The 15974-nt window shown below is 50.9% G+C and overlaps 1 protein-coding gene across 1 annotated transcript; it reads left to right on the forward strand.

The window, feature by feature from the left end:
- The first annotated feature begins 828 nt into the window (after positions 1 to 828).
- Positions 829 to 14860, forward strand: CCDC15 (coiled-coil domain containing 15). The gene is made up of 11 exons (XM_059867330.1): positions 829 to 975; positions 1356 to 1526; positions 3158 to 3307; positions 4124 to 4288; positions 5050 to 5136; positions 8341 to 8502; positions 9702 to 9818; positions 11492 to 11595; positions 13439 to 13609; positions 13681 to 13829; positions 14481 to 14860. The coding sequence occupies exons 2-11, from the start codon at positions 1380 to 1382 to the stop codon at positions 14564 to 14566; spliced, it is 1338 nt and encodes a 445-aa protein (XP_059723313.1). The 5' UTR covers positions 829 to 975; positions 1356 to 1379; the 3' UTR covers positions 14567 to 14860.
- Positions 14861 to 15974: the final 1114 nt, after the last annotated feature.

Below are 15974 nucleotides of genomic sequence, written 5' to 3' on the forward strand. Positions count from 1 at the left end.
TGAGGCAGGATGCCCGGAGCCATTTCCCACCCCCCTCCCGAGCCCTGCCAGGCTTATCCCCCAGTGAGCCATCGCCCACCCCCCGGGGGTCTCCTGGCCCCCAGAAGGGGTCGATGCCTCCGAGCATCCTGTCCCAGAGGGAGGGAGATGCTTTGGGGGAGACGCCTTATGGGGAGATGGTACAGGGGGGGTTAAAGAGGCTTTGAGGGAGTTTTGGGGAGACATTAAGGGAGGCAGGCTCATGAGGCAGCTGCTTTGGGGTCACGCTGTGGGGAGGTGCTTTGGGGGCCCTTTGGGGGGATGCTGTGAGGAGATGTTGTAAGGGGGTACGTGGAGGGGGTCAGGGATGCTGTAAGGATATTTGGGAGCGACTTGCACGGAGATGCTGTATGTGGGGTGTTCCAGGGATGCTCAGGGGGCAGATTCGGGGATGCTCTGAGGCAGACACCGTTCCTCCACCCCCTTTCCTCCAGAGGCGGGACTCGAACCGGGGCCTCAGAACCGTGAGGGGCTGGGGCTGGGGCTGGGGCAGGGGCAGGGGCTGGGGCTGGGGCTGGGGCTGGGGCTGGGGCTGGGGCTGGGGCTGGGGCAGGGGCTGGGGCAGGGCCTGGGGCTGGGGCTGGGGCTGGAGCTGGGGGCGGCCTGCGGTTGGCTATGGCGGAGGGGCGGGGCTTGAGGCGTGGCGGGGTGGGGATGGGCGTGGCCTGGATGTTTGTGGGCGTGGTCGTTACTCCTGGGGGCGTGCCCGAGGCGAGATCGGGGCGTGACCGGGACTTCTGGGGGCGTGACCAGGAGGCAAGCTAGGCGTGTCCGGGACTACCGGGGCGTGGCCAGGGCGTGGCCGGGACTCTCTGGGGCGTGGCCTTGCGGCGGAAGTGGCGCCAGGATTCAAAGCTCCGGTGGCGGCGGAAGTGGCGGTTGGTGTGGCCTGAGGGGCTCCGGCGGGCTCGGGGCGGGGGATTGAGGGGAGTGAAGGTGCAGAGACCTCTGGAGGCGTGTGGGGGATTTGGGGGGGATGGGCCCTAGGCCGTGGGGCAGTGCCCAGGGGCGGGTGAGGGTACGTAGCGGGTGAGGAGGTGCTTGGGGAGCGGCTGGTCGGGATGGGGGGCGGTGGAGTGCGGGTACCGGGAGGTTGGAGAGCGAACCTCGGGGGAAGGGGGAGCTGGAGGTGGGGTGCCGTGGGGCTGGGTAACTGCGGGAGGAATGGGGAGAGGAGGGAAGGGGGTGCAGTGATGGGGCAGAGGAGCTTTCAGCCCCCATGGGCTGGGGGTCCCGGCTCGGAGCTGCGGGAGGAGGTGGGGCAGGTGCGGGTTGGGCTGCCGGGAACACACCCTGAGCTCTGCTCCCGTCCCCAGGGCCGGGCCCGCGGCGGTGCCGGGATGGTGCTGCCCTCGAAGGAGCCGCGCCGGGGGCCCGGGCAGCCCGCGGGGAGGCCGCAGTGGCGGCTGCTGGCCGAGAGGAACCAGAGCGGGGCTGCCGTGGGCGTCTGGGTGGAGAGCGCGCCCGGGCAGCAGAGCCCGGCCTTTGTGAGTGCACCGAGGGCACCGTCTGCCGGGGCTTGAACCCTTCAGTGTGCCCCTAAAACCCCCAGCGGGGCCAGAGCCAAAAGGGATCTTTTTCACAGCCTGAGGGCAGCCAGGAATATGGCTCCTAAAAATAATAATTTGTTTTAATGTGATTTAGCAGGGTCAGAAGCTGCTGTGATGTCCATGTAGTCTGGCCTCCCCTTTGCACAAGCCCTCAGCATCTCTCTGAGTGGATCCCCCTCCAATAAACTGTGTTTTTTGAGGAGCAATGCATCAGTTTTAAACATCAGTCAGGTGGGGAACCCAGCCAGTGCTGCTTCTCGCTTTCCCACTCATCCATTAAGGATGTCAGGGAGTCGAGATTTTATTCTGTGTTGCTGATTTAAAAGAAAAGTTAAAATTCAGCTGAGTGTTTCAGGGTCTGGAGCCAATCTCTGCTGTACCCTGTTAGAAACACATAAGGAAATCTTCATGGATGCTTATCTCAGGGATTTCTGTTTTAAGGGTTATTCTAAGAGGACTAAAAGTGCATTAAATATTGGATGATGAGTTCAGTCCCCTGTAATTAATGTCTGAACATTATAGAAGCTCCTGCCCTTCTGAGATGATTTATTTCTATATTGTAATTTAAATCCTGAAAGGCTGAGATAATTTATGGAAATCAGTCATCTCCATATTCCACAGGACTTCCATCTTGGCATTATGGAACTTCTGGGGGAGCTGATCTTTTCCTGACAGCTCCAGGGGGCCTGGATGCTCCTGGGGCTCCCCATGTGAGGCTTCTGGAGGTGAATGAAGCTGCCCAGGGTTATCTGAGCTTATTTAATGCACTTAATTACTCCATAGTAATGCCTCATGCATCAGAGTTGCTGCTGAGCTGGGCAGTGGGTTAGCTGGCACTGGGCTGTTTCCTGGAGCACTGTCTTGGTTTCATCCCTAACAGTGTGGATTTCTCCCCATCTTGGAGTTTTGTTGGGCTGTGCTGACCCTGCTGTTCCAAGTTCATCTTGAGCCTCACCCCTTTCCTCCATCCCTTCACTCTCTGGTTGCTCTTGCTGTGTTGGCAGCCAAGAGAGCAGTGCTGTTTTAATTTAAGCCATGGTGGTGTTGCTTGGCAGAATTGCAAAGAAAACAAAATGGGATTTTTGGGTTTTTCAGGTCATTGCTCTTAATCTTTCACTTCAGATGGTAAAGATGTTCTGAAGCAGTGCTGTGCTCTGTGAACTGCTTCCCTGGTGTGCTTCCAGCCTTGCAGAACATCTCCAGGGTGAGGGGCTGGCCTGTTCCTTTTGGATCCAGGCTTTGGATAGTTGAGCATCCTTTAATGGGAGCAGGAGCTGGGAGCTGCTCCAAGGGTCTCCTTTTTCTTTCCTTCCCTGTGTGTTGCAGAGAGGCAAAGGCAGAGGTGTGCGTGCTCTGTATCGCTAGTCAGACTGAATCTGGCCCATAATAACAGATATTGTCCAAGCTGTTATTCCACATATTTTGAAACAAAACATGAAGTTTGTTCTGGGTGCTGCTTGTCTGCCTGGTCATTCCGGGGTGGGGGGGGAAGGGATTCCAGGGACACAGGCTGATCTAATGCTGCAGTTTAGCAAAACCCTGGTGAAATCTGCTTCCACCTCACCCAGGCTTCAGCATCCCGGGTGGAAGAGGAGCTGAAGGAGCAGCAGCGGAAGAAGGCAGCCAGCCTGAGGAGATTCCAGGGCGAGGTGAGGCAGCGGGTGAACCGGCAGGCCAGGCTGCGCCGCAGGCTGGAGCTGCAGAAGGCCTATGAAGCAGTAAGTGAGGCTCTGTCAGGAGAAACTCCTCCAAACCCAACATAAATTGGCAAAAACCCAAACACTGGAGCTTAGGTTAAAACCTTAAGTCAAGGTGCTAATGAGAAAAAAAGAAAATCTGAGGTTCCAGACCCTGTGGTGGCAAACAGTGCCCAAGGCTGGGTCAGTGTGACACTTTGGTTGGTTCTGGAAGTGCTTTGAAGCCTCCCCAGGGAAAGGTTACTGGCTCCCTCAGGCAACAGCAGAACAGAGTTCTGAAGCTCTCTGTGGAATTGCCTGGAGTTAAAAAACAGCCAGGCAGGAGTTGGGAATGCTGTGGATGTGTCCTGGCTGCCTTTGAAGCAAAGCAGTTTTTCTGCTGTTTCTTTTCCGATCCCTTTTCCAGAGCAGCCAAGTAGTTTTCAAACACCACTTTCACTCTGTCTCCACATTCCCTTTTCCCCCATGGGCTTGTTTTGGATTATCTTGTGAATATATTTAATTCTTTCTATTCTCAAACAAGTACTGGGGAGGCTTGCCAGGATCTGACTGTGGCAGAAAAGAGAATGCACTGACATGTCACCAGCTTTGGGCACCCTTGGGGTGTTTGGGCTGTTTCCATGGCTGGCTAGGGATGTCCTCATGTAGCTCTGCCAGCTCCAAGCGGGAAGCCCGCAAATACCCTCAGCCTCAAAGAACCTGATGCTTCTTTGTATTCTCAGCATGGAGAGCCAAAACCTCCCTCCCAAGAAATTTCACCCAAGGGTGGTGAAATGTCACCATGGTTGACATCTTGCTGGGTCATGGTTGGAGATCCCTGTGGCTTTTTCCTGGCAGGCGGAGAGGGAGAGCTGTGCTGCTGTGCAGTACTCGACCCCCTGGAAGAACACATGCCTATTCCAGAGCTTCCCTGCTCCCATCATCCGTGCACCCAGTGCTGGCTCTGGCCCAGCCCAGCCAGAAGAGGAGCATGGGGAGCCTTTCCAGCAGCAAGCTGCCGAGGTGAGCCCTGCCCCTCCTGCGCTTCCGTCGCTGCTTCGGCATTTTGGATCCTCAGGGTTTGAAATGGGGAACGGGCCATGTTTTCTTTTTTTCTTCTGCAGCACATCCCCAGTATTTGGGTTTAGCTATTGAATGAAACGTTAGCTCACACTGTCACGCTGAACGTTGTGGTGCTCCTCAGAGCATCCAGCTGGGTGGCTCGGCCCAGATGCTGTGGCTGAACTGGTCTGGGTGCTGGCCGGCACGGTGTTCTCCCAGCCGTGTCCTGGCGCAAAGGTGGCACTAGGTGGTGCCACCTCATTGCAGCTTGTCTCGTGCAGCCCAAAATCTGGGAAAAACTGCCTTCAGGACTGTTCAAGCTTTTTTTTTTTTTTTTTTTTTTTTTTTTTTTTTTTTTTTAATAGTGATGTTTATGATGCATTTGGTGGTTTAGAAAGCCTGTGTGCTCGCCTAGGAGCTGGAGTTATTCCAGCTGGAGCACCATGGGATGTGTTCCAGTTGAAGTACCTTGGGGCGGAAAATCACTTCTGGCTGGATACCAAGCAAAAAAATTTGGGATCTGGCATCTCAGCAACACATTTTGGGAGCAGCTGAGTTGCCTGGATCAGAATTTCGGTACCTTGGGGCAGCTCTGAAAGACCCTGATTGTGTGTTGGGTCGTGCTGCCTTGATGGAGCTCCTTGGCTGGAGCAGACTGACTGGGAGATGTCTCCATGCAGCTGAACTTGTGCTGTGTTTCCTTTGCCTCTCCTCTGGCTCAGCTCAGCAGGGCTGTGCAGCAGGTGCGGCGCAGGCTGGCGTCCCGCAGGATCCTGTCCCACGTGTCCTCGGGTGCCTGGAGGCAGGAGGTGAGGATGGCTGGCTGGGCCGAGGGCAGAGAAATCACCTTGTAAACTGCTGAAGGTTTGGCTCTAAATAGCAAATCCAAAACATAATTCAGGAACTTTCTCCAGCAGGAATGAAATAAATTGTGCTTTCCTGATGCACCTTGTGGGTAACCCATTTCAGAGAAGGCAGCAGGATAAAGTGTGTGAAAACATCTCTGAGATGAACTCAAGAATGCCAAGTAGACTTTTAAAGGCTGAGATTGTGATCTGGGTGTCTGGGAGGAATGTGATGACCAGCCCTCCCTTCAGGTGCCTTTATTTCTTCGAACCTCAACAACTCTTTCCATTGCATCAATTACTTGGTTTGTGTGGGTGGCAAAGATCTGAAGGGTTTTTCCTCACCCGGGACTGGCTTCTGGTAGAGAATGGTTGGCATGCAGCTGCTTTCCTCAAAGCAGTGCATGGAAGGAGGTCAGTCCCACATTTTGTTCTGCTAAATTTCATCCTGCTTTTGCTCCTTCAGTTCTCAAGATCACTTTTGTGTTGTAGCTGTTTTCCCGGTCTCTATGCCAAGACCTTTCTTGAACTGATGTACTTTGGAGAACACCAGGAGCAACCCAGCCTGATGTTTTGACTTACTGCCTCTGGAGCCAGTTTCCTGCCCATCCTGTAAATCTTCATTCCCTTCTCTTTTTCAGGTTCACCAAAGGTGAAGTAGATGTTTGCTGATTATCTAGAAACTACCCTTCATAGAAGGGCTGCTCTGGCTCTTCTTTGTACTCTTGGATTTCTGATGAAGTCTGTCAGCTCTGCAAATAGGACTCAGAGAAACACAATAATTATGGTCTCAAAAACCTTGTTACCTGTTTCCAACAGCAAACATCCTTCTTGTTTGAGCTTCTAATGCATTCAGCAGGATAAGTTGATTTATGACCTCATATAAATAATAAAGCCACTGCCCAGGTGAGCCAGAGAGTTACAGGAGATCCATGGGAGCCCTGGGCAAGTCATCCACAGCAGTGAGAAACACTGGGAGGGGTTTGGGACCATCCTCCCATCCCAGCCTCACTGCACCTACAGTTAATCTACATAAGGAAGTTTAACAGCTTCCTTGATTTATTCTGGGAGGAATATATTGATTTATTGCAGTGCTCTGTTTTATTACTCCATAATATATGAGGAGAAAAAAAAGCTTCCATATTAATCTAAATCTCTCCCTGTATGAAGGTTTGGCATGTTCCCAGCCTGGCAGGAGTGCAGCATCTTCTCGTCAGGTGCAAAAGGCTGCCACAGACATACCCATGGACCTGACCCCCCTTGGTAGTGCTGCCTCTGCTTTTGTGCTCCCTGGTTTTCCCTGTGCTTTGTATTCCAGCCCATTTCTTTGGTTTTATCCCAAGGGTTTTTCACCCAATACTTATACAAGGCAAGTGGAGTCAGTAGCTTAATCAAGATGCTTCTTTCTTCCTTCATCCAGGCTGATAATGAAACCAAAGAGCAGAGCCCACCTAGTTCTTACCCTATTTCTGTGTAGTGAACTCCTGAGACCAAATCTGGGCCATGTTTTTAATCAGTTTTGTGCATCCCACATCAGACTTCCATCTGACAGATTTTGCTTTACCCCAGTGTTGAATTAGGCCACGTCAAGAGCTCAGCTGAACCCCAGAGTCTTCTGCTGCTGTTTGCCCGAGGCCTCTTCCTTCTATTGTAGGAGACATTCAGCTTATCCTGGCCTGACTCTTGACAAATTTATGCTGGTTGCTGCTTATCTTGTTTTCTTGTGGTTTACAGATAGTTTGCAAGGTGATTTCCTCTTGTTTTTTCAAAAGTCACAGTTAAACTCTTGAGGCTAAAATCTTCTATTTGGTATTTCCTTTTCCTCCCCTTTAAATAAAGAAAGACACTCCTTGTGGCCTTTGCTGATAATCTGGACCTCCATAGATTTCAGGGAGCTGTTTGCACCTTAGCTGCTGTTCCTGGCCTAGGGGAGGTCTATCCTCCTTAAAAACCTCAGCTTTAGGAATAACCTGACTTTTTCTTCCCAATAATAGTCCCAGCATTTTTCTCCCTGCTATTGCTAACTCAAAACAAGTCTTTGGCCGAAATGGTTTTTTTCCCCTCAGTCTTGTTTTCTGCAATTTTCTTCTTCATTTTCCTTTCTCCCTGTAAAGTGTTGCATTCCCTGTGATAATAATCCAGGTTCCTAAGATTGCTGCTCTTTCTCTCCCCCCAAGATTTCTCTTCAGGCTAAAAGCATCCAAGGAGTTAATTGCCTGCTTTCCCAAGCAGATACTGGAGTGGTAATTGCCTGGAAATGACCTGTCCAGTGTTCCAGCTCATCCTGTTACTGAGTCTTTGCCTTCAGGCTTTGATGGACAGCTGTAGCTCCCCAGCATTGCAGCACCCAAATTCTTTTCCCTTGGTGTCTCATTCCACCAAGCTGGTGTTGTTTTTCCACAGTTTCATGGCTTTCTGCCTTCAGTGCTCCTGAGAAACATCCAAAGCAACGACCCTTCCCCTCTGTTGCCTTATCCTTACCAAAGCAGCTATTCTGACATGTTTCTGTCATAATGAGGTTGATGGAGTAATTCCTGTTGTGCCCATCAAATAATTCCAGGCTATTCTCTGTCCTTCCCAAACAGCAGCAGGGCCATATCAAGGAATTCTTGGCATCACCTGTTCTCCTACTGATCCATCCTTTCCCTCTGTCAGCAGTCCTGCACTTCCCTTCCCACCATGCTGGAGGAAATAAGAAAGCAAGGGAAAAAAATATTATCCTGGCTTCAAGCTTGCTTCTGGCATTTTAATTCTTTATTTTGTAGGAAACAATCTGCTGCCTCTCAAAATATTGTGGATTGCCACTGGGGAGCCTGCCCACTTCCCATCTGAAGGAGTGTACTCCGTACTCAGTGTCACTCAGAGATTCCAGCTCCTTGCCACTGTGAAACAGTGCCTGGAGAGGTTTCTGCCTTGCCTTCCCTTCACCCCACGTCTGTCCCACTGCTCTGCACTTGGGGAGGGCACAGTCACAGTCACCCTGCTACATTCCTGTTTCCCAGCTCTGGTGGCCTGTGGTGCTGCTGAGCACATGGTGCTGCCAGATCACATCCAAGTGACAGCATGCACAGCCTCCTTGTGATAAAGCTGCTCCAAGGGTGTTCAGTTTTCCCTTGGCACCAACCAGATTTCAATTCCATGTTTACACCCATGTCCTCCCTTCTCCAGGAACCAGACCCTTGCCCAGCAGCTGCAGTGCCCATGGAGGAGAGTGAGGAGCTGCTGCTGGCAGGACACCACGATCTGCCTGCTGAGCTGCTGGAGCAGGGCACAGCTGCACATGGCACTGGGCAGGACGATGGCTTCTACCTCAAAATTGAGCTTGAAAAAGTAAGACTCATGCAAAGTTGGTCTTAAGTGGTTTGGATCATCGATTTATTTTGGTGTCTGGAAGAGGGTGCTCTTGGAGTAGAGCATTTGCTCCCTCAGGCCTGCTTAACTCTTCAGCCCACCATCCTCAAAGCAGGCTCAGGAGCAGTACTGGAGCTCAGTGAGGTCAGCACTGCCATTCCCTGCTTTCATGGCCTTGGATTCCTGCCTGCTTGTGATGCCACTTGGCAGCTGCCCAGGTGAAAGCTGAAACCAGGGCATGCAGTCACATCCTACCCAGAGCCATGCTCGAAAGACCAGAGGGTGGAAGAGATCAAAAGAGATCAGTCATAGACCTTGAAAAGAGGAGGAAACCCCCCCCAAAAAAACCCCAAAAAACAAACAAAAAAAAAAAAAACCCAACAAAACAAAAAACCCACCAAAAAACCCAAAACAAAAACAACAACAACAACAAAAAACCAAAAAAACCCCAAAACAAAAACACAAAAATCAAACAAAAACAAAAACCCAACCCCAAAGCTTTGTATCAGGTGAAGGGGATGGCTGTGGCTGTCCCGGTGCTCGGGGGGTGGCAGGCCCTGCCCTAGGAGGGGTTGAGGAGGGCTTGATGTATTTATCCTTCCTCTTTTGTTTTCAGGCAGCTGTTTTTGAGCATTTGGGGGGGTGGAAATGGTTCATCCTGATTACCTGGGGTGGTTGGCAAAGGCTTTATGGCTGTGGCAGTGTGTGCCCAGCCTTGGCTGGGGATTAGTCCAGCTTGGAGCAGAAATGCTGGCTGGGCAGATAGGGACACAGCAGAAGTTTATGCTGAGGTTTACACTGAGGTTTTGGGAGATGTTGGCTGTAGAATTCCTCTCACATTTAGTTTTTTTTTTTTTGCACTTCACGTAATTCATAATAGAAGTTTGGGATGGGGAGATGTGCATCCATGTTTAAAGTAAACCAGAACCCTCCTCCAAGGATATGTTTAGAGGTGTTTTGACAAAGCTTTGGTGCTCAGACTCCTATATGGAGATGTGGCACATTTCTCCTGTTCATGGCCAGCCTGGACCCCAGATAAAGCCCATTCCAAGGTGGGTCATCCCATTGAGGTCTGGAGGGATCACACAGAGGCCCTGCCTCCAGTGAAGAGCATTTTGCTGGGGGAAGATGAGAAAGAGCTGTGGTGATGCTGATGCTGCTCCCTTCCATTGTCTCAGGTCTGTGGTGGGTTGAAGGACTCGAGCCTGCCTGGGCCCCCTGGGAGGCCACACAGTGAATGCCAACCTCCCCTCAAACTCTGGGCTGGTGTTGACCAAGAGGAAACCAGGAAGCAGGTCTGTCCAGGGGAGCCAAGCCCCTTGTGGTTTTGTTTGAAAGAGATTGGGTGTTAGGAATGCTGCTGGCTCTAATAAGAAACCTCAGAGGAGCTTTGATGTATGAAACCCCTACTGGCTTTAGTTTGTCAGCTTTTGGTCTCAGGTCTTGGGCAAAGCTACCATGTTATTTTTTAAAATCTGTTGTGACTAAGTGGAACTGTTCCCTACTCCTCCTACAAAATCTGGTATCTCAGTAACACCAGAAATTTGAAGGAGAAACAGGATCCTTTCATGCTGCCTGGCAAAACCATGGGGTGCTTGCTGTAGTTGCAAGGAGCTCAAGAAGCTGCCAAAAATGCTTAAAAAAAAAGAAGAAAGAAAGAAAGAACAAAGCCAACTTTATCTTGTTTAAATACAAGGCTGTAATATAAAGGTTTCTTTGCTTTTGGGAATAGCCCCAAGCTCAGCCTGCAGGCCAAGTGGATGATTTCACTGTGAGGGTTTACAGCCTGTGTCCTGGACAGTTTGGACAGTTTGGCTCATGCTAATCTCAGAATGATACAGAATGATGATGTTTCTCTTGGATACTTAAAGCCAGTGACTTTTATTTTCCTGCTTCCTCCTGCCATGAAGAGGAACATTTCTCTCTCCTTTTGTCACCTTCCTTGCAGTTTACAGTGTAAAATGATGAACAATTTGCATGGTTTTTGTTTCTTACAAGTGTTTTCAAACCAACTGATCCCAAATATGGTTGTGGTTTCTCACCAGTGTGATAACAGCTGGGGCTTCTCATGCTGCTCCTCCTAACTCTGCTGTTCTCTTCCCTTTCCTCTTGCTTTTAATCTCCTTGGCTCTGATCCATCCAAGATAACTGGTTTTGCTGCACTTTCCTCTGCCTGGGTTTTTTCCATCCGGTTTTCTTCAGTGGCAGCCTGGTGATCTCTTCTCTTCCTCCTTTATCTCCAGCTGTGCTGGGCTCTCCACCAAATGAGGTGGACAAGCTCAGCCCAAAGGTTTTTGGCATTCATGAGGAAGAATCTGTGCATTAAACTTTTGGGAGTCATGGAGCTCAAACTATCTCTGTACCCACAGCAGGAGGGCTTTTGATGTGAGCTTTTAGCCAGGAGGTTTCCCTGCCCTTGCTGCATCAGTGGGATCAGCCAAAGCCCAGACACTAAACCCTCAGTATCCATATGGAAGTTCTTCCCTGCAGGGCCCCTGGATTTGTCTCAGCAATGGTTTTGCCACCTTAGTGGTTCTCCTGCATGTAGAGAATCCAGCTTGGTGTCATACTTTGATCTTTTGGAGGAGATACAGGGTTCCAGTGCACTGCAGGGGAGCACCATTGTCCAGATGGCTCCAAATTCAAGCAGGCTGAAGTTGGAATTGGCTCTTTTCCCCTCAGCAAAGTGAGAGTTGAGGGATTTGCCAGGTGGCAGAGCTGCCATCCACGAGCAGGGTCAGTGGAGGGATGCTGGTGCAGAGCTCTCCAATGCTTTGAGATCACTTGGTCTTTCCTACCTTGGTGCCATCTCTCCAGCTTCCCAGTGCTTCGTCACGTGCTCTCAGATATTGAGGGTCTTTTGGGGAAGGAGCAAGGTTCCATCTTCCAGCAGTCAAGCTGAGCACTGATACCACTGGATATTTATCCCAGGCATCCTTCCCAAATGTCCTTCTCTTGTTCTCCGAAGCGGCAGAGCGAGTTCCTGCGGCGCCGGCGCCTCTGCATGGCCCTGGAGCGGGAGCGAGCGCGGCAGCACCGGCGGCAGCAGGAGAGGCAGCAGAGAGTTGCCCAGTGAGTCCGTGCACGTGGTGGGGTCACCTCCTCCATCAGGGTCCTTCAGAAGGTTGGAAAAGTCTTGTGAGTTTGTCTGGTGTAAACCCGGCACTGATGTGTAACCCCCCTCCCCGGGGTGGGATTCACACACCCTTGGGCCGTGTTGGGTCCTTTAGCACTTCTCTATCTAGTTTTGAAGTCCCTGTGCAGTTGTTTAGGAATTGGGAGCCAAATATGGGGCTGGGAGGGGTGCAGCTTCCCAAACCATGACTCTGGGAACCTAAGCCTGTTTTTAGAAACTTTGGGGTGAGGTTATATCGTTGTGCTAAGCTGTGACATCTCTGGCATTTTTAATATCAGACCCTTCACCCTCACAGCCATAAAAACTTACACAGTGTAATAAAATATTTTACAGGCATTTGTTCCAGAGTTGACACTACCTATCTGTATAAAAGTATTGGCTGTGGTGGAGTTTTCTCAGCTTCTCCCATGAAGTGCTTCACTAAGAAGCTCTGCAAATTCACAGCAAAATTTTTGTTTTTTTCCCTGGCTTTTCTTTGAATGAGTTGACCTAAATCTGACCATCCTGGCTCCTCTGTGATCAGGCTTTGGGGGAGTGGGACAGGCACCACAGGGCAGGATTTCATGGGCATTTTTTGGGAAAAGCTGCCAGTCTAAAGCAGTGCTCCTTGAGCCACATCCTGACATTCCAGTGGTGCTTGGGAGTGCTTGTCCTACCCTGTGAGTGCTGGCAAGGCCCCAGGGATTCCTAGTTAGGGCAATACCTTTTTATTATGATTTTTTCCCTTGAAGTGTGTGCAGAGGGGAACTGGGTTTGTAATTACAAGGGTATAAAGCCCTGAGCTGGCCTTGGCCTAGACTGGATTTATTGTGCTGTACTTAAGTTTGTACATTTCATTTAAAAACATTTCCAATTTTATAACTCAACCGGAGAAGGTCACCTTAAGCACTTTCTTTCTGGATGCAAAGATTTGACCCCCTACATGAAGTAAGGTCTGAAATGTCTTGTCCTGACTTCTTCCCAGCCTTGATTTTTGTTTTAATGCCCCCTGGCAAGGAGTGGCCTGGGACACATTGCTGCATTTGGGTATAAATTATCAGACACTTTGGTGTAAAGTCTTTGTGCTTTGCAATTGCTGCTTGTCAGGAGAATGTGTGTTGTGTTTGGTGGAAATTACACAACACAGGTCCCACTAAAGGGCTGGAGGGCCACGTAGGTGCAAGGGAGACTGAGGAAATAGAGGAAAACTTGGTTAGAAGTACATTTTAAAGCCTGTTTTGGAATAAAGGTGGGATCCTTGGAATGTCTCTGCTGTACCCAGCCTTGTCATGCTTCCCTGTCCTGGAAGGTGCTTACAGAAGGATCCAAGCTGCCTCATAGTCAGAAACAATGGGAAGTGGGGAAGCTGGGAAGCCAAGCTTTTGGTCTTTTCTGGGGGGTATTAAAGAGCCCAGCCTACCTGCTTTGTTTAAGGACAGAAGTGCAGCTTTGGGGAACTGTATGTGGCAGGAGCACTTGTGGATGTGATGCAGGAGGGAGCTGGAAGAGGAAATTCAGGATGGTGAGAAAACAGGCAGGCAGGAAGAAGAATTTGAGGGCAGGAAAGCATTCACAGGCTGGTGTTGCCATATGGGGGGAAGACTGGAGGCTCAGGAAGCTTTTTTGACCATTCTATGTTTAAAGCCAATGTATTTGTTTATATTTAATGCTGTAATTAGTGCATAATTACTTTTGCCTTTGAAAGCAGCAGCATCACCCAGATTGCTGTGCCCTGACCTCACAGCCAGGAATGGAGGTGGGGATGGGAAGCTCCTTCTCTGAGCATGTGTGTTCCTGCAGGATTAAGAGGCAGAAGGAGAATCAGCGCCGGGCAGAGGAGCAGAGGATGAGAGACATGGCTGAGCAGAGAGAGCCCTCCCCAGGAGAGGGAACCTGGGAAGCCCTGGCCCAGCTCCAGCTGGAGGAGAGGAGAGTGAGGGACAAACAGCAGCGGGCTAAGGAGCACATGAGGTACAGGCAGTCTGTGCTCCTCATGCAGAGCCAGGTGCCACTGCCAGAGGTGAATGTTTGATCCCTTGCAGGTATGTTGAAGCTCTGAGAGCCCAGATGAGGGAGAAAGTCAAACTCTGCAACATTGACTTGCCCCCACTGTGTTCCTGTGGGTCTGATTTCTGGGATTCCCACCCGGATACCTGTGCCAATAACTGCATCTTCTACAAAAATCACAAAGGTAGGAGCTCCTGCTTTCAGAGAGGAGACCTGGGCCTGATTATACAGGGAGAAATCAAACCAGGATAGGTGTTTCCATGCTTGTGGGCTGCTGTGCAGAGATGCTCCTCCAAATATGCTCTGGAGAGGGCAAGTCAGGGGCTTTGCTGCTTGACCCAGCCTCTGTCCCTTAGGGGGTGTAGTGGCATCCTCAGCAAGGCACCAGCCCCTACAATTGTTAAATTACACAGCTGTGACAGGGCCATGAGGAAAATGCTGCAAAGCATCTCATTAGGGACACAGAGCCCTCTGCCTTAAATGCTCCTCTGCCAGGAGGATGCACAAAGGTCTGGAAATGGCCTTCTTTAGGTGATGGAGTGCTCTGACCTTGAGCACAGTTTGGGAAAATACCTGACTGGGCAACTGGGAGTTATCTGGGAGGGAAAATAGAAACGTTTGGGTTCATAAAATAATCATTGGCTTGTGTACTGATTTATGTTCAGGAGTGTGCAGAGTGTGCAAATGGGGCTGTGGAAAACTACAGGCATGTTGATTTACCTTAAACCCCAATCGTTGTCTCTCTGCTCTGGTGAAAGGCTAGAGCCAAGCCCAGGTTCAGGCCATAAGTGCAACTCCCATGCCCTGATAGTGTTTGTGTCCCTGTCCTGCTCAGCCTACAGCCAGGCGCTGCACTCGGTGATCTCCTCCTGTGCCCATGCAGCCCCGCGCTCTCTGCAGGACTCGGGGAAGCGCCTGTGACCGAGGAGCTCCGTGTGCCAGCAGCTGGGGTGAGCAGGGAGTGGGGCTGTGCCGTGTCCTGCCTGCCCCTCCATGCCAGCTGCCAGGACGGCGTCACCTTTGCCCTCCTGGTTTGTGCTGTGCCTCTCCCACTGTGCCCCAGGGGTGCAGCTGGCCGGGGCGATGGTCGAGGTGAAGGAAGCAATTGCTCTGTGGGGTTGGTTTATGGCAGGCACGTGCATTCCAGTGGCTGACTATTGACAACATACGCTTATCGACTGATCATTATTGTGGAATAAACTGCTTTTAAAGATTGTTTGTGTCATTTGAAGTGTGAAAGGAAATGAGGTGCTGGGGTCACTATCTCTTAGGGGAGGATTCCTAACCTTTCCCTGCTCCCTTCTCTCCCTTTTCCTAGGGCTCTGCCAGCCCTTGCCACTTGGATCACCTTCCAGAGCCAGGTATATATTGTTCCCTCCTTTTCTGTGTGAGGACCTCTCTTCCAGAAGCACCCACATGGCTTTGTACCTGACCCATGCTCCCATAACTTCTACTTTACTCCTGAAAGGAAGGAGCATTTTTCTAGTAAAAAAATTTTCAGGCCTTTGCAGGAGTGACTAGAGCAAGATGGGTTTTCCAAGAACTGCCTGTGCTGAGGTAACGTGGCGCTGGGCAGAGGTTACTCCATACCCTGTCATTAATATTTACTCCTTGCTGGCTGCCCTCTCCAATATTAACCACGGCAGGAAGGATGGGTGGCCGAGCGTGCCGGATCATTTCTTGTCCCTGTTCCCATCCCATTGGGCACAAAGCAAACCCACCTCCGGTCCAGAGGTGGCACAGAGGCACAGAGCCAGGGAGTGCTCCTCGGTTCCCCCTGCAGAATCATTCACTGAGGGATCTGTCGTGGCTAATGCTGTTTATTAACAGCTGCTTGCGTCAGCACTGCAGCCCTAATTCAGGGTGTTGGAGTGGGTTTGGAAAGGGCAGGATCTGTCCTGTGAGGGGACAAGGAAGCAAAGGGCTAAAGCTGTAAATGGGTTTCTTGTAGCTGATTGCGGCTCTAGGGTAGCTGAGGACAAGCAGTTCCTTGGCATGTCCCCAAGGAACTCACTCAGGCCCTGGGGACCCCTGTTCCTACCTCTCTGGAGTGATCCCCAAAGGGGCTGTGGGCTGATCCGCGGCTTAGTTAAAGGAATAAATACAGCTGTTGTTGCTCCTCACGCTCAATCTGCCCCTAGCGAGATAAATGGGATACTTTGAAAGGGGGTGGGAGGAGAGAAGGACTCCCGACATCCCTGGCAATAACTCCAAACCATGTCTGGGGTAGCTCAGTCACCATCAGGGCAGTGAAGCCTGTTCGGGGGTTGCTGGAATGGGAGTGGAAAAGTTAAATCCAGTTTTTTTTCTGCTGGAAAGTACAGCATCG

Source organism: Haemorhous mexicanus, chromosome 24 (assembly GCF_027477595.1).
Source record: "Haemorhous mexicanus isolate bHaeMex1 chromosome 24, bHaeMex1.pri, whole genome shotgun sequence".
NCBI classification, from domain to species: Eukaryota; Metazoa; Chordata; class Aves; order Passeriformes; family Fringillidae; genus Haemorhous; species Haemorhous mexicanus.